Genomic DNA, 23,582 nt, shown 5'->3' on the forward strand with positions numbered 1-23,582 from the left:
ATCATATTCCCCCCTCAGCCGCCTCCTCTCCAAACTAAAGAGTCCCAAACGCTGCAGCCTCTCCTCATAGGGAAGGTGCTCCAATCCTTCAATCATCCTTGTTAGTTCTCTCTGCACTTTTTCTATCTCCTCAATATCCTTTTTGAGATGCGGCGATTTTGATGTTGGTGGCTCTTATACGAATGATTACATGAACTTTATGCCAGTGTTCTACAGTTGGTTGAATGAGTGCTGAGTTCAATAAACTTCCAAAAATGTTTTAAAAGTCCTTTTTGCCTCTGAGTCATGTGTGCCTTCAAAATCCTGATCCACGTTGAAGGGAGAGTAGCCAGCTCTTCCTGTACATTCCCAGTTCACTATGGGGCTCAATTTAGAAGAAGAAGAAGAGTTTGGATTTATATCCCCCCTATCTCTCCTGTAGGAGACTCAAAGGGGCTTACAATCTCCTTGCCCTTCCCCCCTCACAACAAACACCCTGTGAGGTAGGTGGGGCTGAGAGAGCTCCGAGAAGCTGTGACTAGCCCAAGGTCACCCAGCTGGCGTGTCTGAATTCCCCAGATAAGCCTCCACAGCTCAGGCGGCAGAGCAGAGAATCAAACCGGGTTCCTCCAGATTAGACACACGAGCTCTTAACCTCCTACACCACTGCTGCTCTTTTTCCTGCATTCTTTTCCTGCACCTTGAATCCATTACTCCGTGTCCTAGTCTCTGAGGCAGCAGAAAACAAGCTTGCTCCCTCTTCGACATGGCATCCCTTCAAATATTTAAACATCATGTCCCCCTTTAACCTTCGCTTCTCCAGACTAAACATCCCCGGCTCCCTAAGTCTCTCTTTGTAGGGCACGGATTCCAGACCTTTTCGCATTTTGGTTGCCTACCTCTGGGCACGATCATAGCCACTCTAACCACTGCACGCACTGCTGACATTCCCGATTCATTTACTTTAGGCCATTTTTACACCATTTATCCATTATCCATTTTACACCATTTATCCATATGAGAAAATTGCACTGACATCATGTTACAGCATTAATAGGGTGGAAATCAACATGAAGAAACAGAAAAATAATGTGGAGAACGCACTTGATTTGATTCATGCGAGAGAGAACGAAAACCACAATCAGAGTTTTTGAGCTAAGACAGCTAGGATGAGAAATTCAGAAAGGATCCTTATTGTGTTTCCCCTTATTTTCACATCATTTCTCAGCCCGTCATTATCACTCTTCCAACTCAGAGTCTCCTAATCCCTTTAAAAGGCTGCAAATTCTCCTAAAAAATGAAATTCCTCCCAAACACCATGCCTTCTCTCTTCAGAATGCAGGTTCAAAACCCACCTCTCCCAAGATGTCCTTGGCCCTTGGCTCAAATGAACTGAAACCTTAGTATTTGTTTATAGTCATCCTTTGTTAGCTGGGCATTCCCTATCCTCCTTCAATTGCCTCCCCATATCCAAATATAGACTGTAAGCTCCTTGAGGCAGAGACCTCCTTTTGAGCTTACCGAAACCAGGGTATAATTTAAGGCATTGGATTGGTATCCACCTTCCTTCTAAGGAAGCCAAGCTAACATACACACTCTATTCCCCCTCCCAGTTCAATTGCCTCCCCATATCCAAATATAGACTGTAAGCTCCTTGAGGCAGAGACCTTCTTTTGAGCTTACCGAAACCAGGGTATAATTTAAGGTATTGGATTGGTATCCACCTTCCTTCTAAGGAAGCCAAGCTAACATGCACACTCTGTTCCCCCTCCCAGTTCAATTGCCTCCCCATATCCAAATATAGACTGTAAGCTCCTTGAGGCAGAGACCTTCTTTTGAGCTTACCGAAACCAGGGTATAATTTAAGGCATTGGATTGGTATCCACCTTCCTTCTAAGGAAGCCCAGCTAACATACACACTCTGTTCCCCCTCCCAGTTCAATTGCCTCCCCATATCCAAATATAGACTGTAAGCTCCTTGAGGCAGAGACCTTCTTTTGAGCTTACCGAAACCAGGGTATAATTTAAGGCATTGGATTGGTATCCACCTTCCTTCTAAGGAAGCCAAGCTAACATACACACTCTGTTCCCCCTCCCAGTTTGTCATCTCAACAACTCTACGAGCTAGTTTGGGCTCAGAGATGGTCGTGGCTTCAGGTCACCACAGACTTTCCCCCGGCCACCCACTCTCACCTTTTTTCTTGTTATATTCGTCTTCCGTTTCAAGGCAATCTTCCGAGCAATACTCTTTAAGCTCCTTTTCGTACATCTCTGCAAAGTTCTCCTCTTCCTTCTTTTTCTTCTTGTCGTTGGACTTGGATTTCTTGTCCTTCTTCTTCCGCTTTTTCCGGCTGCCGTCGGATTCATCGCTGTCGCTGCACGCTTTCTTCTTCTTCTTCTTCTGCTTCTTCTTCTTCTTCTCGCTGCTGTCGCTCTCCTCCTCTTCCTCCATCTCCTCTTCCTCTTCTGATGCGCGGCCTTTGTCCCTCATGTCACTCTCCGCCTTCTATTCATCACACGCAACGTTCCCTCCTGGTCTCTTGGGTACCTTCCACACGAGAGGCCTTCACCACTCAATGCTCTCCTTGTAGATTCCCAAATTGTTGGTTGCTCCTAACTTCCCCCTCCGTCTCTCTTTTTCCCCCTGATATCCGTGTCACGGATTTTCCTTCTTCCTCAGAATCAATAATCCCATTTGTGGATGCCTATCCCATTCCTTGCCTCTTTTGTTTCTCCTGTCTATGGTCAACTCACTTTTCTCTTTCACATCTTCAGTTTCTCCTTCCCTTTCTCTTGTCTCCTTTTTCGGTACCATTATTTATTCATTGGCCCGAGCAGGCTGCTTCCTCCTCCTCCTCCTCCATGGTTTTTTCTTCCAAAAAAAAAAGCTCTTTCCTCTGTCTAGATTAAACCATGCAACTGGTCTACGGTATCACTCCTGGCCAATGAAAATGAGGATCCGGTAGAATGTAGGTCAGCCGGAGATACGCCGTGAAATGCTAGCTTGTCCTTTGCACAGAAGTAGACTTAGGTAGGGGGAGAAAGCCTTGTGCTACCTTTCTCAGAGTACACCTGAACACTTCAGAAGGTAAACATGACCTGCAGTCAGGTGACCCTAAGACAGACAGCTGGCTGAAAAGAGAGCGAGGCATCTAGCTACCTTATCTGGCTGGTTTGCAACGCCAACTCCATTATTCATGGGTCACAGGATTGCTTTACAGCAGGGGATCTCAAACTTAGTCACAGTGAGCCTTTCGGAGTGGGGGGGGGGATTTTGAGTCTCCTCCAACTTCTTGTTTGCAAAGTGCCTTTGCTTTCCTGCCAGTTGCGAGGCCTCGTGCGCATGTAACCTATTTATCCGTGGCCACATCAATCTCCGTTGGAGACCCAGGAAATAATATGACAGCACCCTGTGGCTTAACAAATATGAAATTGCTTGAAAAAAATCAACCAACCTTTAATTTTAACACAACTTTCTATCATTTAAGGATAAATAATAGTGAACATATTCGCGGAATTGATATATATATATATATATATATATATATATATATATATATATATATATATATATATATATATATATATATATATATATATATATATATATATATATATATATATATATATATATATATATATATATATATATATATATATGCAGCACAACTCAATTGAACAAAACCTTCAGTGCTTTTAAAGAAAAAAAAACACTCAGAACAGTTACCACCACTAACAATGTCCATAACTTGAAAAGAATAGCAAAGAAGAAGTCCAAACTATGAATCAAGCAGGGCTTCTTTCTCTCATCTGGCCTTTCTGCATCTGATGTAGCTGCTGCAGGTCTTCCCTCAGTTTGGGCCTGTAAAAAAATAAGTCATTCCCTCAATTAAGCTATAGGCCTTCCTTCTCCTGCTGCAGGCCTGATCAACTGAGGGAGGTGGGGCTCTCTTGCAGTTGGTAATGGGCTGCAAGAATCCTAACTAACCTGCTGCCAGTGGCGAGCATTATCTGCCTACAAGGGACAGCACTTGCTTTGTCCCCTGGCCACTCCCTCTCTCTGATCACGTCATTAAGCGCAAAATCCAGCCCCCCCACGTAGGAAGTCAGAGAGTCCTTCTGTCTCCCACCTCTCGCTGCGATGCCCACGACCTGTCCGGGAGAGGTAATTCTCAAAAAATGATAGAGACAGCAGGAAGCCCTAGCTGCCTCAATCCCACCCTGAACTCCCCCCTCCCTTCCTTCCCCCCCGCCAGCTGGGCTCCCAGCCCGCAGCTTGTAGCCTTCTTCTGATGACCCAGCCTCCCCCTCCAGGCAGGCCAGAAGAAGAGACTGCAGTCCCGGCCTCCAGGAGACAGCCCTGCTTTTCTTTTATAAGCACTGGGAGGCGGGGGGGTGGGGCTTACCGAGGAGCAGGAAGCCTGGCTGGGACGCAGGAGTCTTGGGGGGGGGAGGGTGGAGCGCCAGACTTCTGCCTTGGCATGTCCGTGGTGACGTCAGGACGGGGTCGAGGGCAGTGGGGATGGGACCTGGGGGCACTGGCAAGATTGGGTGGGGGCCTTGAGAAGGCTGCCCAGGGGGGGGGGCATTCTGGAGACAATTTGTCTCCGGGCACCATTTACCCCTGGAACGCCTCTGCCAACTGCACATGCTCAGGGAGCTCTTATCCCCTAAGATCCAAACAAAACAAAAAGACTAAAATGGCATGGGTTACACGCACATGGGATATCTTTGAACAATGGTATTTAACGCTGTGCTTTCCTAGAGGTTCTGAGAAGAATATCAATCCATAGGGATAAAATTCAAGGCCAGAAGCACCTTAAACCCTGAGTCCAGAGTATAAGCTTTCATGAGTCAGTTTTCACTTCATCAGACAGTGTATCTGATGATAGAATGAGCTTGGCCTGCTGTGACCCTCAGCTAGTTGGCAAATAGAAGAAGGGCAGCAGAAGGGTGGGAGTCATCTGTGTGCCCTGTTCAATCACTTCCGGGTGGGCACAGAAGCATCAGCATAGCACCGGGAACACTCTAGCACTCTCCCGAAAAACCAGAGGTGGGATCCAGCAGGTTCTCACAAGTTCCCGAGAGTAGGTGACTAATTTGTGTGTGCCGAGAGGGGGTTACTAATTGGTGATTTTGCCACATGGTTTTTGCCTTAGTGACACCCCTCCTCTCAGCAGTAGCGCGCAGAACTGGAAGCAGTCTGGCAGGAGGAGTCGCGCTGGCGCGCGTGGCAGCCTTCCGCGCGGCATTTGTTTCCAGCCCAGCGATCCGGCGCGAGTGGCTGCGTCCTTGCCACAGCCCGGCCCAGGAACGTTCTGCCCCTGGAATACCCTCGAAGCCACACCCCCATTGTGCCCCCCGCCCATCCCCATTGGCTATCGTACCACAGTTTGAATCCCACCACCATGGGAACCTGTTACTAAAATTTTTGCATCCCACAACTGCGAAAAACTGAATGTCAGGCAAAAATCTAACACACTTTTGAAAGACTAGCTTTCTCCAGACAGGGATATATATTTTGTGAGAAAGGATACCTGTTTGGTTGGCATCTGCAAAGCCCTAAATAATCATTTGTCCTCTGCATCAAACCTGTTGTTCGCTGTGTGATTTTGATAATGTTGCTGTCCATTAACCAAAGCACTCTTCTCTTTTAAACAAGCGAAATAAACAGCTATCTGCTACCTGAAGAAATTTGGCAGGCGTAATGATCTTTATTATCCTTTCTGAGATAATCTATCCATTTCTGATGGTGTTTTGGAAAGCAACACAAGTAATTTTCGACAAACTGCAGGGTGAATGGGTGGTCATTTTGAGATTATTTTCTGAAACACTCTCAATATTTACTTACATCATGTCATAGGCCCAAGGCTGAAAAATGAGTATGCATGTCTCGAAGAAGTTTCTTTGCAGAAGCACCAGTGGCGTAGTGGTAAAGAGCAGGTGTACTCTCTAATCTGGAGGAACCGGGTTTGATTCCCCGCTCTGCCGCCTGAGCTGTGGAGGCTTATCTGGGGAATTCAGTTTAGCCTGTGCACTCCAACAAACGCCAGCTGGGTCACCTTGGGCTAGTCATAGTTCTTCGGAGCTCTCTCGGCCCCACCCACCTCACAGAATTCCCTGCTGCTTCTGCGGCCACTGCATGCAAACAAGGCTGGGCATTCCAACATCTTTTAGGTGTCATTGCCAGGGGTGGCCACTGATGACAACCCAACATGCCTGCTAAAAACAGTACGTTCCTCTTTAGGAAATAAATGAATACAATAAGCCAATACGCTGTTTCCCGTCAAAGTCTTTGTTCTTGATGTCTTCCCTTGATTAAATTAAAAGTAAGTCACCGATGGACACTCCAATACCTTTCCTTCTTTCTTCGAGCAGCAGATGGGGAAAGGGAATACAATGGAGATCACTGGTGCATAGAGAATGACCAGGAAAGCAACCAAGAGACTCGCAAGAACGGTTACTTAAAACTGCTGGCAGGATTCGTCACGGGCGTATGTTCTTCATGGACTTCCCTCAGAAGACTCCCAGCCAAACGTTGCTCCCAAACGTTGGCCCTCAGAAAATAGAGTAATGCATTTATTTATTTATTTATTTATTCATTAATTCATTCATTCATTCATTCATCCATTTATTTAAATATCTGCATGATGCTTTCATCCGACATGGCACCCAAAACATCCTGCGTATGGAACACAAATAGAATGAAACAAATAAAGAACAAAAGAAGAATCATAGAATTCAATCGCAGAGAAGGAACCATAGAAGCCATCTAGTCCAACCCCATACTCAATGCAAGAATCAGCTTCTGAACGTGATAGGCGGTTCAGGCACCTGTGAGAGAGAGAGAGAGAGAGATGTTATGGACTGCAATTCCCATCAGTCCTTGCCAGCACGGCCAATTGGCCATGCTGGCAGAGGCTGATGGGAATTGTAGTTCATAACATCTGGAGTGGCAAATGTTCGCCACCACGGGCCTAGAGCATCCCAGGCAAGTGTTTGTCCAGCTGCTGCTTAAAGACTACCAGGGTGAGAGAGCTCACCATCTCCCCAGCTAGCTCATTCCGCTGTTGCGCAACTCCTACTGTAAAAAAAAACTTTTTCTAATATTTAATCGGAATCTTTCTGCCTGCAACTGAAACCCATTCTTGTGACTCTTCTCCTCAACTAGAGGAGAATATTGGAGAGAAAATGTTGCATTTCATATGAATGGTTTCAACAGAATGGCATAACTGGAATCATTTGGAATACGACAGAAAATAATGTAAGATTCTGGCTGTTGCATTATTTCCTTTTGTCGTATATGCTTTAGAAGGCTGGGTAAGACATTGGCCCTTTCGCACACAAGGTTTGCTCTGAATCACTGCAACGCATCGTATTATCCCAACCTTTTGTTGCCGGGTTCGCCGCTTCTAATATCATTCTCGCATTCTACCAGTTGTTCTGGAACTGCATCTGAATCCAGAAACCCTGATAGTTTGCATTGCCGTGGAATGCAATGCAAATGAGAGTTCTGATTGGCTGCCAATATTCCTGGGCATGTCGTTAGATGTTTCATTCCCCGCCATCAATGCCAGTTACGCCAGACGCAATAATGAGATGATGACACACCAATCTTCCCACTGTCTGACGCTTCCCGCTGATGTTCAATGTTGAGTGTTAAGGTGTTGTCCCCATTAATAAGTATCGCAGAAGCTTCCACTCATACATTCTTGTCACTCTGAGCTGGTGCGGCTGGTTAATGCTTCTGTCCCCAATATCAGCTCCAGCTCAGTAAGGCATGGTCCGAGGACCATTACCGAAGTCTTATTGTGCTGATTAACTATTTTAGTCACGTTGTAAAGTTTTGCTTTGTCCTACACTTAAGGGCAGTTCTTTGTGTTCTCTGAGGCGATCTCCTCACGCCACCTTCTCAAAACATCTAAGTTTCTGTAGCTGGACTTTAGGGAGCGCTGTACTTCCTCCTCCCCCCCCCATACTGCAATCAGATCTTTCATCTTGTCGTTCCGCCATGACACACCAGTACCAAGAGCTTTGTCTGAGTTGGCGGTTGTTTTGCCCCATTCCATCCATTTGATCTCCCCTGGCACGGACGTAATGCAGCCAATGAGCTACCGGACAAGCATTATCTCACAGTTCCACGCACCAAGCAGCAGAGATCTCATTTTTCAGACCTCGCTGCAGCAAGACAATGCAATGCCTGACCAAGCATGAGGAGAGGCGGAGGCGAAAGGAGACAGGAAATGAAACAGTAAAATCTGTGCGCCAAGAACTGGCAAATTCCTGTTCTCCTGATTGGTTGGGAGAAATCGTGATCACCGCTGAGGTTGATTCTTAAAACCTGCTCGGTAGCTGACGTTTTCGCGACATAGGGCAGAAATGTGGAGGGAAACCGCTTAATCTGGAAAAAAAAGTTGCGGTAGCTATCGGTTTATTATGGAAATGAGAGGCGACGCCGAATGGGCTTATTACAGAGGAGGGGTCGAACCACATCCCAGAGCTAGTACGTGGAAACAACAAGCAGAAACCGTGACGACCACAAATATTTAATCCCGAACAAACCGTGTGTGCGAAAAAGGCCATGGGGGTGAGACATCTTGATACAACCAACATTTATATTTTTTATTTATATTTTGTATTAATATCCTGCCATTCTCCCGAAGGACTCGAGGGCGGCTTTACAATCGATATATATTATAAACACATATAAAAAACAACAAAAATTACAAAATACAAGGTATGCATGCTAAAACCAGATTAAAACCAGTTCATTTCTGTCTCTAGTGCAATTGTCTTGGCAGGCAATTCTAAGGGCTTATTGTGATTCAAGTCCCACTGAACTCAATGGGACAAACTTCTGAGGGCTTGTGCTTCAGACTGCGCCGCACACCTGAGACAGCCAAATGAACACAGCCTCTTGTGCCACTGAAGATGAATGAATTTCTTGAGGCAGACGTTTGCCTTGCTAAGCAAGAATCCAGCCTTACAGTTCCATTGACGGAACAGGCCGGGAACGTTCCGAACGGCCTTCCTGTTTTCGGAAGGGACAACAATTTCTGCTAATTCTTCCTTCCCACTTTGACCCCCATGCTGTTCCCTGAGGGACAACTGAGCCAAAGGATGAACATTTCAGGGGGGGGGGGCATCTCCATGGCCTTCACCAGGAAGCAGAAGCAGGAAAATCCATTTCCGTGAAACCTGCAGGTCGCCGTGGATTCATCCGTGCATAGATTTTATGCCGAGATTTTACGGGGTTCTGATTTGTAAAGCGCAGAATGATGCTGTGACCAAAGTCTTGCAAGGAGGGGGGCAGCAAGAAGAAGGAGAAGGAGAAGGAGAAGGAGAAGGAGAAGGAGAAGGAGAAGGAGAAGGAGAAGGAGAAGGAGAAGGAGAAGGAGAAGGAGAAGGAGAAGGAGAAGGAGAAGGAGAAGGAGAAGGAGAAGGAGAAGGAGAACGAGGAGGTGGAGGAGGAGGAGGAGGAGGAGGAGGAGGAGGAGAAGGAGAAGGAGAAGGAGAAGGAGAAGGAGAAGGAGAAGGAGAAGGAGAAGGAGAAGGAGAAGGAGAAGGAGAAGGAGAAGGAGAAGGAGAAGGAGAAGAAGGAGAAGGAGAAGAAGAAGAAAAAGAAGAAGGAGGAGGAGAAGGAGGAGGAGGAGGAGGAGGAGGAGGAGAAGGAGAAGGAGAAGGAGAAGGAGAAGAAGAAGAAGAAGAAGAAGAAGAAGAAGAAGAAGAAGAAGAAGAAGAAGAAGAAGAAGAAGAAGAAGAAGAAGAAGAACGAGAACGAGAACGAGAACGAGGAGACGCAGAACGCAGAACGCAGGAGAAGGTGGAGGAGGAGAAAAGAGGAGGGAGGTGAGGAGAAGAAGAAGGAGAAGGAGAAGGAGAAGGAGAAGGAGAAGGAGAAGGAGAAGGAGAAGGAGAAGAAGAAGAAAAAGAAGAAGGAGGAGGAGAAGGAGGAGGAGGAGGAGGAGGAGGAGGAGGAGGAGGAGGAGGAGGAGGAGGAGGAGGAGGAGGAGGAGGAGGAGAAGAAGAAGAAGAAGAAGAAGAAGAAGAAGAAGAAGAAGAAGAAGAAGAAGAAGAAGAAGAAGAAGAAGAAGAAGAAGAAGAAGAAGAAGAAGAAGAAGAAGAAGAAGAAGAAGAAGTTCCTAGAGATTTGGGAAAAGAGGCTGGGGAGGGCAGGGACTTCAGTAGGGTCCGAGTCCACAGAGTCCACCCTCCAGAGCACTGATGTTCTCCAAGATTTCTGTAGACTGTAGAGAAGCTGCAACTGTGGGGAACTCAAGGTGGGGAACTCAAGGTTGGCCTCCCTAGCTTTACAGCCACAAAAGAGATGTGGTGATGAAGGTTCATTCCTTTTTGCCTTGCAGCAATTGATGCATCTGCAGAGCAAGTAGAACAACTACTTGACATGGAGGGGGTCACTGGTTCACTCCCCAGTGTTTCCAGCTAAAAGGGGAAGCTAAAAGTGTGGTGGTGGTGGGAGGAAGAGGAGGAAGAAGAAGAAGAGGAAGGAGAAGGAGAAGGAGAAGGAGAAGGAGAAGGAGAAGGAGAAGGAGAAGAGGAGGAGGAGGAGGAGGAGGAGGAGGAGGAGGAGGAGAGAGGAGGAATTTGGATTTATATCCCACCTTTTTCTCCTGTAAGGAGACTCAAGAGGGCTTACAAGCTCCTTTCCTTATCTGTTTCCACAACAGACACCACGTGAGGTAGGTGGGGCTGAGAGAGTTCTGAAGAACTGTGACTACTCCAAGGTCACCCAGCAGGAATATAGGAGTGCGGAAACACACCTGGTTCACCAGATAAGCCTCTGCCACTCAGGTGAAGGAATGGGGAATCAAACCCGGTTCTCCAGATTAGAATCCACCTGCTCTTAACCACTACACCAGGCTGGCTACACCACAATGCGGATCCCCAAACATCCTCTGCTGCAGATCTGCCACGTTGCTCCTGCACGTTTAGAAATGTTCCTTTGCCCTTTGCCTGAATAGGCGGCAAAATCTCCCAGCGCAAGGAGAAAATGGGATTGCAGAGTGAATCGTGACGTGACCTTTACAGTAGTTTGCAGAGGTCTCCCCTCACCCTCCCTCTATTGTTGCACGGTTCAAAAAAGCGGATCTCTTGCATAAATGCCTGACAGCCTAAGTCAGCTGCAGTCGTAACACAAGAAGCCCCCTTTAGCTTGATTGTCTGATTTCAGTAATGTCTTCTTCATACCACTTGCAGCTGTTGGCCATAATACAGAAGAAAGACTAAGGTTAGAGCGCCCCCTCTTGGTACAAAATGTTAACATTCTTAGCCTGCTGCGACCCCATCAGAATGAAGCCGATGTGAGAGCCAGTGTGGTGTTTAGAAGTGCCACAAACCACAGGGCATCTTCCACTTCAATACATATAGTATTTGGTCACACAAACCATAATGGAGCCGGTGTAACCCCCATGCTCAGAATGGTTTGTCCCAGAAAGGGGTGGAGACTCAAAGCTGCAGAGCTCATGTAGTTTGGAGGAGACAAGGCTACCAGACTCAGACCTTGATTTGTATAATAAGCCCTTAACACCTTGTTAAGGTAACTGCAATGTTGTTGGGAACTACTGGGAAGGTAGTTGTTTATTTTTGCTATGTTGTAAGTTTATTGGAGTTGGAGTTTATTGTTTCAGGGTTTCTTTTTATGTTTGTAATGGGTGAGAGTTCTCCTGGAAACCTTCATCGTGTTGAATCCTGTTCACCAAGCCCTTGGAGTCTTCAGGAGCCAATCCACTTGCAGGAAGAATTGGACTTGGCAATATCAGAAGACTGGAACTTGAAGGACTTGAAATGAAACCTGAACAGGACCTTGAAGTGTGACATTAAATGTTGATGTTTGATGTTATATGTTAAGAAAGTAAACCATTTTGTTTTTTAAAAAAAATTGTTGTTGCAAACTCATTCCAAGTTCTGCCCCACAGAACCCACAGATAGAGGTTACACCGGGACTTCCGGTGGAATGGTGTTTCACTCTGGCTGAGCCCACGAGTGCTCCCAGGCCACACACTGCTGATAGGGGCCGTTTTGCCAGCTGCGGAGCGAGGTTTTCTTAGGTCTTCACCTTGCCAGATCCTGGGGATCTTAAAATTTGACCAGTGGGCTTCAGAAGTCTGGATTCAGGCCCACCAGTTCTAAAAAAATCTGGACTCAGCAGTGCAAGTGAGTATGTTATGCTCTGGGAAACGGCCTCATCCCTCCTCCTGCTTCTCTTCGTTCTTTGCCTCATGAGCCTCTCTCTCCTTTTCTTATCTTCTCCCCATTTTTATCTTTTTTTGTCTTTTGAGACAATAACGTTGCCAAACAGTAACCAGCCATCATGGCTGAAGTTGTCAATTTCCAGGTAGAACTTCGAAATCTGGAATTACAGGTGACCCTAGACCAGGGGTCTTCAAACTATGGCCCTCCAGATGTTCATGGACTACCATTCCCATCAGCCCCTGCCAGCATGGCCAAGTGGTGGGGCTCATGGGAATTGTAGTCTATGAACATCTGGAGGGCCATATTTTGAGGACCCCTGCCCTAGACCATAGGTGTCAAACTCGCGCGTTTGCCATCTAGGGTCTAGGGCATAGGTGTCAAACTCGCGGCCCTCCAGATGTTATGGACTACAGTTCCCATCAGCCCCTGCCAGAATGATGCTGGCAGGGGGTGATGGGAACTGTAGTCCATAACATCTGGAGGGCCGCAAGTTTGACACCTATGCCCTAGACCCTAGATGGCAAACGCGCGGCCGTCCAGATGTTATGGACTATAGTTTCCGTTTGACACCTAGGCCCCAGACCATAGAGATCAGTTCCCTTGGAGAAAACGGCTGTGTTGGAGGGTGGGTTTTTTAGCATTGTACCCCACTGAGATCCCTTCCCGGGCTTCACCCCCAAATCTCCAGGAATCTCCCAAGCTGGAGCTGGCACCCCCATGTGTTTCCCATCATTTTCAAGGTGCTAACGTGTTCTGTCCAGAAGAGGGCAACGTTTTCCGGGTTTTTGGCATTTATTGCTGAAAGCAGGGGGGGAGGGGAGGGGTAAACAAGCAGCTATAGTGGGTGAGACAGGTGGGGGGGGGGAAGGGGTCTCTATCAAATGGTCGCAACCCTCCTCGTGGCAAACCAGGTGACAATCTGAGCTCCTTCCACTGGGATGTTTTGCTTCTCTGAATAGCGGCACTCTTCTCGGGTTCAACATTATGAGGAGAGGCTGCAGCGTTTGTGGTGTAGCCAGCCTGGTGTAGTAGTTAAGGGCAGGTGGATTCTAATCGGGAGAACCAGGTTTGATTCCCCACTCCTTCACCTGAGTGGCAGAGGCTTATCTGGTGAACCAGGTGTGTTTCCGCACTCCTATAATTCTGCTGGGTAACCTTGGGGCAGTCACAGTTCTTCAGGACTCTCTCAGCCCCACCTACCTCACGAGGTGTCTGTTGTGGGGAGAGAAAAGGAAAGGATCTTGTAAGCCCTCTTGAGTCTCCTTACAGGAGAGAAAGGTGGGATATAAATCCAAACTCCTCCTCTCTCCTATCTCCTCCTCCTGCTCCTCCTGCTGGAGGAGGAAAGGGATTTGGGCGTCTTAGTTGATAGTTCCATGGCAATGCCAACTCAATGCATGGCAGCTGTGAAAAAGGCAAACTCTATGCTGGGGATCATTAGGAAAGGAGTTGATAATAAAACGGCAAGGATTGTCATGCCCTTATATAAAGCCGTGGTGCGACCGCACTTGGAGTACTGTGTCCAGTTCTGGTCGCCACATCCCAAAAAGGATATCGAAGAGACAGAAAAAGTGCAGAGAAGGGCAACGAGGATGATTGAGGGACTGGAGCACCTTCCTCATGAGGAGAGGCTGCAGCGTTTGGGACTCTTTAGTTTGGAGAGGAGACGGCTGAGGGGGGATATGATTGAAGTCTATAAAATTATACATGGGGTAGAAAATGTTGACAGACAGAAATTTTTCTCTCTTTCTCACAATACTAGAACCAGGGGGCATTCATTGAAAATGCTGGGGGAAAGAATTAGGATTAATAAAAGGAAACACTTCTTCACGCAACGTGTGATTGGTGTTTCGAATATGCTGCCACAGGAGGTGGTGATGGACACTAACCTGGATAGCTTTAAAAAGGGCTTGGACAGATTTATGGAGGAGAAGTCGATCTATGGCTACCAATCTTGATCCGCCTTGATCTCAGATTGCAAATGCCTTAGCAGACCAGGTGCTCAGGAGCAGCAGCAGCAGAAGGCCATTGCTTTCACCTCCTGCATGTGAGCTCCCAAAGGCACCTGGTGGGCCACTGCGAGTAGCAGAGTGCTGGACTAGATGAACTCTGGTCTGATCCAGCAGGCTAGTTCTTATGTTCTTATGTTCTTATCTGCCTCTTTGCCTTGGCGGAATCTGGCACGGTACAGCCTTTTGGATCAAAGTGCCTTCGCAGCTGGGTTAAGGTTGCCAGCTCTAGGCTGGGAAATACCTGGAGTTTTGGGAGGGGCAGTCTGGGGAGGACAGGGTTTGCAGAGGACAGAGACCTCAGTGGGCTATTATACCATACTGTCCCCAGTGGTGGGATCCAAAAATTTTAGTAACAGGTTCCCATGGTGGTGGGATTCAATATGTGCCAATGGGGCTGGACAGGGCACGACGGGGCGTGGCCAGGCATTCCGGGGGTGGGGCATTCCTGGGCGGGGCTGTGGCAGGGATGCAGCCGCCGCATCGGTCCTTGGGTGGGAAACGAAGGCACGCAGGTGCAGGCTGCCACGCACGCCGGTGCACCTCCTGCTAGACTGCTTCAAGTTCTGCGCGCTACTGCTGAGAGGAGGGGCATAACTAAGGCAAAAATCACGTGGCAAAATCACCAATTAGTAACCCCCTCTCGGCACACACAAATAATGAGTAACCTACTCTTGGGAACCTGTGAGAACCTGCTGGATCCCACCTCTGACTGTCCCCCTTCCAAAGTAGCCATTTTCTCCAGGAGAACTTCTATTAGCATAAGATGGTAGTCCAAGCTGGAGTTTCGCAACCCTAAACTGAGTAGATATGCTTTTTAAAAATTTGTATCCTGCTTTTCTAGCCAGTTGGGACTCAAGCGGTTTAGAACATGGTCCTCTCCAGAGCCAGTGTGGTGTAGTGGTTAAGAGCAGGTGCACTCTAACCTGGAGAATCGGGTTTGATCCGCTCTGCCACTGGAGCTGTGGAGGCTTATCTGGTGAATCAGATTAACTTGTGCACTCCAACACATGCCAGCTGGGTGACCTTGGGCTAGTCACAGTTCCTTGGAGCTCTCTCAGCCCCATCCACCTCACAGGGTGTTTGTGGTGAGGGGGGAAGGGAAAGGAGTTTGTAGGCCCCCTTTGAGCATCCTTACACGAGAGAAAGGGGGATATAAATCCAACTCTTCTTCTTCTTCTAATGTTGCCTCCTGGCACTGGGATGTGGTTGACTGCCCCTGAACATGGAGGCTCTCTTTAGTCACCATGGCTAGCTGCCACTGATAGATTTATCCTCCATGGATCTGTTTATAGTCAAGGATCTGTCGAAAGCCTTTTAAAGTCATGCGGGCCTGTGGCCAGTGGCATTTTGGGCTTTCAACTGCATTTGCTGGCTCTTTGGGTTAATCTATTATTATTATTAGGTATTATTATTAGATTTGTATCCCACTGTCCCCATGAGTGAGTTCAGAAGGGCTAACAGTCACATACATACAATCATACATTATAATCTTGCAAATCCTAAAACATTTAAAATATCTTCTTCCTCCTCCTCCTCCTCCTCCTCTGTTTCTCATAGGCCAGGCTGAGAGTTTGGGAGAGGCCCAAGGTCACCCAGCAGGCTTCCATGGTAGAAGCAGAGATTCGAACTTGGGTCTCCTAGGATTCAAGAGCTATCCACTACTACACCATGCCATGGATGGGGGAAATGTGCCGGTTGTTGTTTTTTACAGCTCATGTGTTGGTGACATTTAACTTACGTTCTCCTCACACACCCCTGGAGAACTCTTTCAATCTCCATTTTAAAAAATCAGTCAGCGACATACAGCGATCGCAGTTTAATATTACAGTTTTATATCAATGGCCACAATTTTTGGGAAAGGGTGAAAAAGTCCATTAATGGCGTGGGAGAAGGAAGGGTTCCCAACCTCCAGGCGAGGCATGGAAATCTGGAATTATATCTCCAGACTACAAAGATCAGAGAAAATGGCGGCTTTGAAGTGTGGACATTATGTCATGACACCCTGTTGAGATCCCTCTCCTTCTGAAATCCCACACCTCTAGGGATTTCCAGCCTGGAATGGACAACCCCAAATCCTGCAGGGGACTCTGGCAAGATGGGATAATGCTCCTATCAGCAGAGTTTAAAGCGGAGTCACTCTGGTCAAATGAGAATGTTTAGTAGTCTTCTTGCACTCACTGCCACCTTCTATCCCACTTGGAAAAGAATACTCTCCACGCAAGATGCTCTTTCCATAGGAAGGTTTTACTTTAGCAGTTGCAAGGTCGCACAAGTCTATTCTATACAAGACTATAATACTATACAGAACTCTTCAGCAAGAACAAAGTTTAACACACACAGAACTCAACTCTATCTCAACTTAGCATAGCATATACAATGCATCCATCCAACAAGGATACTTTTCCCCACCCAGGCAACCACCTCAGCAGTGGCGTAGGAGGTTAAGAGCTGGTGTATCTAATCTGAAGGACTGGGTTTGATTCCCAGCTCTGCCACCTGAGCTGTGGAGGCTTATCTGGGGAATTCAGATTAGCCTGTACACTCCCACGCACGCCAGCTGGGTGACCTTGGGCTAGTCACAGCTTCTCGGAGCTCTCTCAGCCCCACCTACCTCACAGGGTTTTTGTTGTGAAGGGGGAAGGGCAAGGAGATTGTCAGCCCCTTTGAGTCTCCTGCAGGAGAGAAAGGGGGAATATAACTCCAAACTCTTCTTTTTCTTCTAAAGAGGAAGAGGTATATTGAGCTCTTTTAGCCCCACCCACCTCACCGGGTGTTTGTTGTGAGGGGGGAAGGGCAACGAGATTGTAAGCCCCTTTGAGTCTCCTGCATGAGAGAAAGGGGGGATATAAATCCAAATTCCTCCTCCTCCTCCTCCTCCTCCTCTTCTTCTTCTTCTTACAGTTGAATTCACCAATCATGTTAAAGGTCAATTGTTGCTGCTTCTTGCCCCTAGACCAGTGATGGTGAACCTTTTTGAGACTGAGTGCCCAAATTGCAACCCAAACCCCACTTATTTATCTCGAAGTGTCAACCCGGCAATTTAACCTGAATGCTGAGGTTTTAGTTTAGAAAAAAACAGCTGGCTCCCTCTTCCTCCGCCCCACCTGCTCGAGCAGGGGCCAGCCTGTTCTAGCCTCCAGCAAGTCCCGCGCGCACCACTCTGTGCCTCTCTAGCATCTCTGCCTCCTCTGCGCACCCCCCCCCCCTCGGGCAGCAGCCACCCGGAGCACAGACACCAGGCCCGCCAGCCGAGTCCTCCCTGTTCGCTGCAGTGCGCGCACGTCGTTCTCAGTGGCCCAAGCCAGCCTAGATGTGTGGGGGGGATGATTTTCTGCCCCCCACATGATGAACTCTGTGTACGCGTGCCCACAGAGAGGGCTCCGAGTGCCACCTCGGCACCCATGCCATAGGTTCGCCATCAGTGCCCTAGACTGACTGTCTCCATCCTCTGGGTTGAGCAAACGTCTGCTAACTTGAAACGACCCTTTTGTGAACCTTTACTCTCCTTTTTATATATCATGACAGCTCCCACAGTTTGTGAGCATTTCTACCCCTCGTCCGCCCGGCCGTCCTGTTTCCTCTACAAGGCACTGCCGACTATCTGCCTGCCTCTGCCTGCTACCCTTCAAACCCCCGTTTCCCCTGCCCTTTCCCCGGATTCTTTGCACAGAGGCGTTGTGGCAAATTGGTGCCTTGTTTGCAGCACGGATCACACAAATGCAGGTTGACAGGAGAGGCCGCTCAACAAAACAGCCAGGGGATGGGGAGATATTCCAGCTGCTCTGTCTCCTCATCCTAACCTTGTCTTGAGGGCAGAAGGAAACGGAGGCCGGCTGGAGCTGAGAGGGCTGCTTGACTGACGCAGCATGAAGCACCATCAGTAGCAGCGATGGCCTAAAGCTCTCAGAAGCAGAACATCGCGGGCATTTGGGCAAGCATAACTATCTTTAACTCATTGCTCAGATTGTGGCCATGTTGGAAGTGAAGGACTTTGCACTGACTCTGAGGCCCCTTCCGCACATGCAGAATAATGCACTTTCAATCCACTTTCAATGCAGAAAGGAAGAAGCCATGAAAATGAACAAAACTTGGCTACCAGTGTTGAAAAGCACTAGAGTCAAGACAGTGACTAATCAGCTCCGCACAAACACAGGATGATTATAAACAGTCAAAGGGAACAAAGGCCTGGCTACTTCTATTCAGATGCCCTCACCTATTGACCTTGCTATCTTCATTGTTACTCACATGCTAATGGGTGGATCTCACTCAACACATGTAAATCTAGCTTGCTAATTGCACCTTTTACTTGTTAACAGACAGTGGTTCTTTCCCCCACCCTGGACACTCCAACAGGTATATATACTCCACTTGCTTTCCTACCATCAGATCCTCTGAAGATGCCAGCCACAGATGCAGGTGAAACGTCAGCAGAGAATGCTGCTAGAACACGGCCATGCAGCCTGGAAACCACACAGCACCCAAGTGATTCCGGCCCTGAAAGCCTTCGACAATACACTTTCAATGCACTTTGCAGCTGGATTTTACTGTATGAAGTAGCAAAATTCACTTTCAAACAATTGTAAAATAAAAGTTAAATAAATAAATAAATAAATAAAAGTGAATTGAAACTGTATTATTCTGCATGTGCAGAAATGGGCCTGAGCCTCTGGAGGGGAGCTTGGCTAAAGAGTCAGCATCAAGATGCTGGGAGTCCTTTCTCTACTGCTTTACTCTAAGGTGACCAGATTTTCACCTTTTTAAAGCAGGACACACGCGCACGCAGCCGCAGGAGCGCACTGCCTTCTGGGGCACTCCCAGGTTTCCCGCCCTGTCACAGGGGAACCGGGAGCACCCCAGAAGGCAGTGCCAGCACAGGAGGCTGCCACACTGCCTTCTTGGGAGCTCCCCTGTTTCCCGCCCAGTGACAGAGTGGGGAAAGGGGAGCGCCCCAGAAGGCAGTGCAGCAGCCTTCCAAAAATCGGGACATTTAAAAAACCCCACGGGATGCGGGACAAATTGGTTAAAAGCGGGACTGTCCCGCCAAAAGCGGGACGTCTGGTCACACTACTTTACTCTCATGTGTAAATTGTTACTCTCGGGGAAACAAAAATATTCAGAAACAGCAAAATAAACAACTTTATTAAGGGACAGTAATACAGAAAAGTTTGCAGAAAACTGGAAACCTTTAACGGACCATCTATTGAAAAAGATATAGTAGAAGTAAAATAATCACAGTATCTGTGATTTAAAAGAAAACAGCTGATTGAAATTGAATATTAGAAATGATACAGTGTGTAATTGATAAATTGTTTCATTTTAAATCAATGCATGAACCTAGAATGGATTAAAATTCCGCTATGAGATAGCAGGAAGTCATTATTTGGGGTTATGATGTATAATTTAGTTGGTTCTAATAGGTTGAATCCCCCCACTTCTTGTATGAATAATGCTTTAATTGGAGGGGGTATTTTCTGCATTTCATATTTTTGTTTTGTATTGATGTGGTGGTGGTGTGAAAGCACATATGTCTTCTTTTTTGGTATGCTGTGAAAATAAACAAAACTACAGATAGTGCGTGATGTGAAACACCTCAGCCAGCGAGCCACTTCCAGTCTGAGTAGACAGTACTGACCTTATGAACCGGGGGTCCGAGGCAGTAGAAGGTTTTCCATAGGCCAATGCTCCTGAAAAACTATTAATATGGTCAGTGGTGGGATCCAAAAATTTTAGTAACAGGTTCCCATGGTGGTGGGATTCAAACTGTGGCGTAGCGCCAATGGGGCTGGGTAGGGCACGACGGGGGCATGGCCAGGCATTCCGGGGGGGGCATTCCTGGGCAGGGCTGTGGCAAGGACGCAGCCACTGCGCTGGTCCTTTGGCGGGAAACAAATGCCTGCAGGCACAGGCTGCCACGCACGCCGGTCCACCTCCTGCTAGACTGCTTCAAGTTCTGCACACTACTGCTGAGAGGAGGGGCGTAACTAAGGCAAAAATCACGTGGCAAAATCACCAATTAGTAACCCCCTCTCGGCACACACAAATAATTAGTAACCTACTCTCGGGAACCTGTGAGAACCTGCTGGATCCCACCTCTGAATATGGTTGCCAATCTCCAGGTGATACCCAGAGATCTCACATTATTACAGTTGATCTTGCATTATTAGCTGAACCCCAACTGAGATGGATTACTTCAAGGACCAGACATAATACTTCACCATCTGCCGTTACGAACGGTTGCTATTTATCTATCCCTCTCCAGGATCGGATTCAGTGGTGGAATTCAGCCGGTTTGCACCACTTCGGCAGAACCGGTTGTTAAAATGGTGCTTGTAAACAACCAGTTGTTAAATTATTTGAATTCCGCCACCGGAACCGGTTGTTAAATTATTTGAATCTCATAACTGATCGGATTTGTCCACATTGTAAGGATCCAGTGGAGACTCCTGCCCATATCATACTTGACTGCTCGAGATAAGTGGGTATCAGAAATGTCTCTCCTTGTCTGGTCTTAGATAAAATCTGTAAGTGACTCTGACAGTTCTGCCGTGGGATTCCTGTTAAATAACTCAGGCGTTGTGCTCTTGGAAAAAATAGCAAAAATTTCTCTTACAAGTGATGGAACTCTTTTCACCTTTCCCTTCCACCCCTTTCCTTCCAAGGTCGAATCCCCACTACTTTCTTACCCAGGTTTCTGAACGCAAACTAACCAGGTTTCAGGGACGACCCCTCCATTGCTTCTGCGGCAAATTCCATTTCTGGCACTCATTCTCCCCATTCTCCCATGTCCCGGCAGAACCTGGTTGCAAGTGGCACGGACCCCATTGACACGGTTCAGAGCTGATCGAGGGGAGGGATGAGGGTTGAAACCCTGACTCGTTTCCCGCCGCGGAGCGTGACGTGGAATTCAGGCAACCCATCAGCGCTGCCGGCTGCCGGCTGCGCGATGCACGCGCAGCCTTTCCTCGTCCTTGGTTTCATTTTTGCTTTTGCGATTGGCCAGCAGAAGGGGATGCAGGAAGACGTTAAACAGTCAAACGTGTAACTTTGAATCGTTAATGGTTTACACAGGTAAACGATTAACTGTTCGCACTGTTCGTAAAAATAAACGTTGGGTTTTTTTGATCACGCCCCTACAAGGTACGTTTCCGCGGGGGGAAAAGGTCCCGCCCCATCAAGGCACACCAGCCAATCAGGGGAGACTGGAGAAGCGAGATCGCCTGGTAGTGGGGATTGCTAAGAGTTCTGTAACTGGGTGTGTCTGCTGTGTGCTCGCTGCGGTGGGGAGGGAGAAACTCCGATGAAGAGGACACGGTTTCACAACGAACAGGTTTTAATCTGCGTGCAATTTTCAAGTGGGGATTCGACCCAAGATGCAACACCTTTTACCTGACATCAAAAGACCAAGCAAACTGTTGACATTGCTAGGCTCTCAATGCTGATGTAACACATACTGTGTGGAGATCTTTGCTAAAAACACCATGTTGGGCAAAAAAAAATAGAACAGATAAAGAATATGCAGGATATGAAATGCCCAACGGCCCCTGAAGTGCTTTCGTTAGGATTCATTAAAGGTTGTGTTGGGATACAGGGAAATAGAACGGGTAACATCTCACTGACCTTGGCTACAATACGTCCAGCACTGAACTTCAAAAGAGCTTCCATTAATAATAGACGAGTAAAGAAGATTCTGAAAAGTATGTTGTCAGCAAAAATGTGAGTCATTATAAAAGAGGGAAAAATTGCATTTTCATGGAATCCATTTGATTAAATGTGTACTTTGTTCCTAAAGAAGAAGAAGAAGAAGAAGAAGAAGAAGAAGAAGAAGAAGAAGAAGAAGAAGGAGGAGGAGGAGGAGGAGGAGGAGGAGGAGGAGGAGGAGGAGGAGGAGGAGGAGGAGGAGGAATTTGAATTTATATCCCCCCTTTCTCTCCTGCAGGAGTCTCAAAGGGGCTTACAATCTCCTTGCCCTTCCCCCCTCACAACAAACACCCTGTGAGGTAGGTGGGGCTGAGAGAGCTCCGAGAAGCTGTGACTAGCCCAAGGTCACCCAGCTGGCGTGTGTGGGAGTGCACAGGCTAATCTGAATTCCCCAGATAAGCCTCCACAGCTGAGGCGGCAGAGCTGGGAATCAAACCCGGTTCCTCCAGATCAGAGTGCACCTGCTCTTAGCCACTGCTCTTAGCCACTGTGCCACTGCTGCTCCTGCACATCATAGCCCCACTACAGAGTTCATTACCCTTGGAGAAAATAGCTGCTTAGGAGGATAAACTCTAAAGCAGGGGTCTGCAACCTGCGGCTCTCCAGATGTTCATGAACTACAATTCCCATCAGCCCCTACCAGCATGGCCTGGGGGGGGGTGGGGTGGGGGGGGGGGGGGGAGGGGGGGGGGGGGTGGGGGGGGGGGGGGGGGGGGGGGGGGGGGGGGGTTTTTAAGGGAAGGGGGGGGGGGGGGAGGGGGGGGGGGGGGGGGGGGCTGGGGGGGGTGGGGGGGAGGAGGGTTGGGGGGGGGGGGGGATGGGGGTGGGGGTGGAGGGAGGGGTGGGGGGGTGGGGGGGAGCGGGGGCGGGGTCGGGGGGGTGGGGGGCTGGGGGGGGGGGGGGGTGGGGGGGGGGGGGGGTGGGGGGGGGGGGGGGTGGGGGGGGGGGGGGGTGGGGGGGGGGGGGGGTGGGGGGGGGGGGGGGTGGGGGGGGGGGGGGGTGGGGGGGGGGGGGGGTGGGGGGGGGGGGGGGTGGGGGGGGGGGGGGGTGGGGGGGGGGGGGGGTGGGGGGGGGGGGGGGTGGGGGGGGGGGGGGGTGGGGGGGGGGGGGGGTGGGGGGGGGGGGGGGTGGGGGGGGGGGGGGGTGGGGGGGGGGGGGGGTGGGGGGGGGGGGGGGTGGGGGGGGGGGGGGGTGGGGGGGGGGGGGGGTGGGGGGGGGGGGGGGTGGGGGGGGGGGGGGGTGGGGGGGGGGGGGGGTGGGGGGGGGGGGGGGTGGGGGGGGGGGGGGGTGGGGGGGGGGGGGGGTGGGGGGGGGGGGGGGTGGGGGGGGGGGGGGGTGGGGGGGGGGGGGGGTGGGGGGGGGGGGGGGTGGGGGGGGGGGGGGGTGGGGGGGGGGGGGGGTGGGGGGGGGGGGGGGTGGGGGGGGGGGGGGGTGGGGGGGGGGGGGGGTGGGGGGGGGGGGGGGTGGGGGGGGGGGGGGGTGGGGGGGGGGGGGGGTGGGGGGGGGGGGGGGTGGGGGGGGGGGGGGGTGGGGGGGGGGGGGGGTGGGGGGGGGGGGGGGTGGGGGGGGGGGGGGGTGGGGGGGGGGGGGGGTGGGGGGGGGGGGGGGTGGGGGGGGGGGGGGGTGGGGGGGGGGGGGGGTGGGGGGGGGGGGGGGTGGGGGGGGGGGGGGGTGGGGGGG

General features: G+C 49.5%; 2 protein-coding genes across 2 annotated transcripts in view; both read right to left on the bottom strand.

The window, feature by feature from the left end:
* The window catches only part of LOXHD1 (lipoxygenase homology PLAT domains 1), a 222,387-nt gene extending 219,528 nt beyond the window's left edge, over positions 1-2,859 (bottom strand). The window contains exon 1 of the mRNA XM_048504316.1: positions 2,173-2,859. Within this exon, the coding sequence (XP_048360273.1) occupies positions 2,173-2,470 (298 nt within the window). The 5' untranslated portion in view covers positions 2,471-2,859. The remainder of the gene's footprint in view (positions 1-2,172) is intronic.
* Positions 2,860-6,610: 3,751 nt separating this feature from the next.
* ST8SIA5 (ST8 alpha-N-acetyl-neuraminide alpha-2,8-sialyltransferase 5) overlaps positions 6,611-23,582 on the bottom strand; it is a 104,513-nt gene continuing 87,541 nt past the window's right edge. The window contains exons 8-9 of the mRNA XM_048504317.1: positions 6,762-6,813; positions 6,611-6,661 (exon numbers count right to left, since the gene is read on the bottom strand). Coding sequence (XP_048360274.1) covers positions 6,611-6,661; positions 6,762-6,813 — 103 coding nt within the window. The remainder of the gene's footprint in view (positions 6,662-6,761; positions 6,814-23,582) is intronic.

This window comes from Sphaerodactylus townsendi, linkage group LG07 (genome assembly GCF_021028975.2).
Source record: "Sphaerodactylus townsendi isolate TG3544 linkage group LG07, MPM_Stown_v2.3, whole genome shotgun sequence".
In the NCBI taxonomy this organism is placed as follows: Eukaryota; Metazoa; Chordata; class Lepidosauria; order Squamata; family Sphaerodactylidae; genus Sphaerodactylus; species Sphaerodactylus townsendi.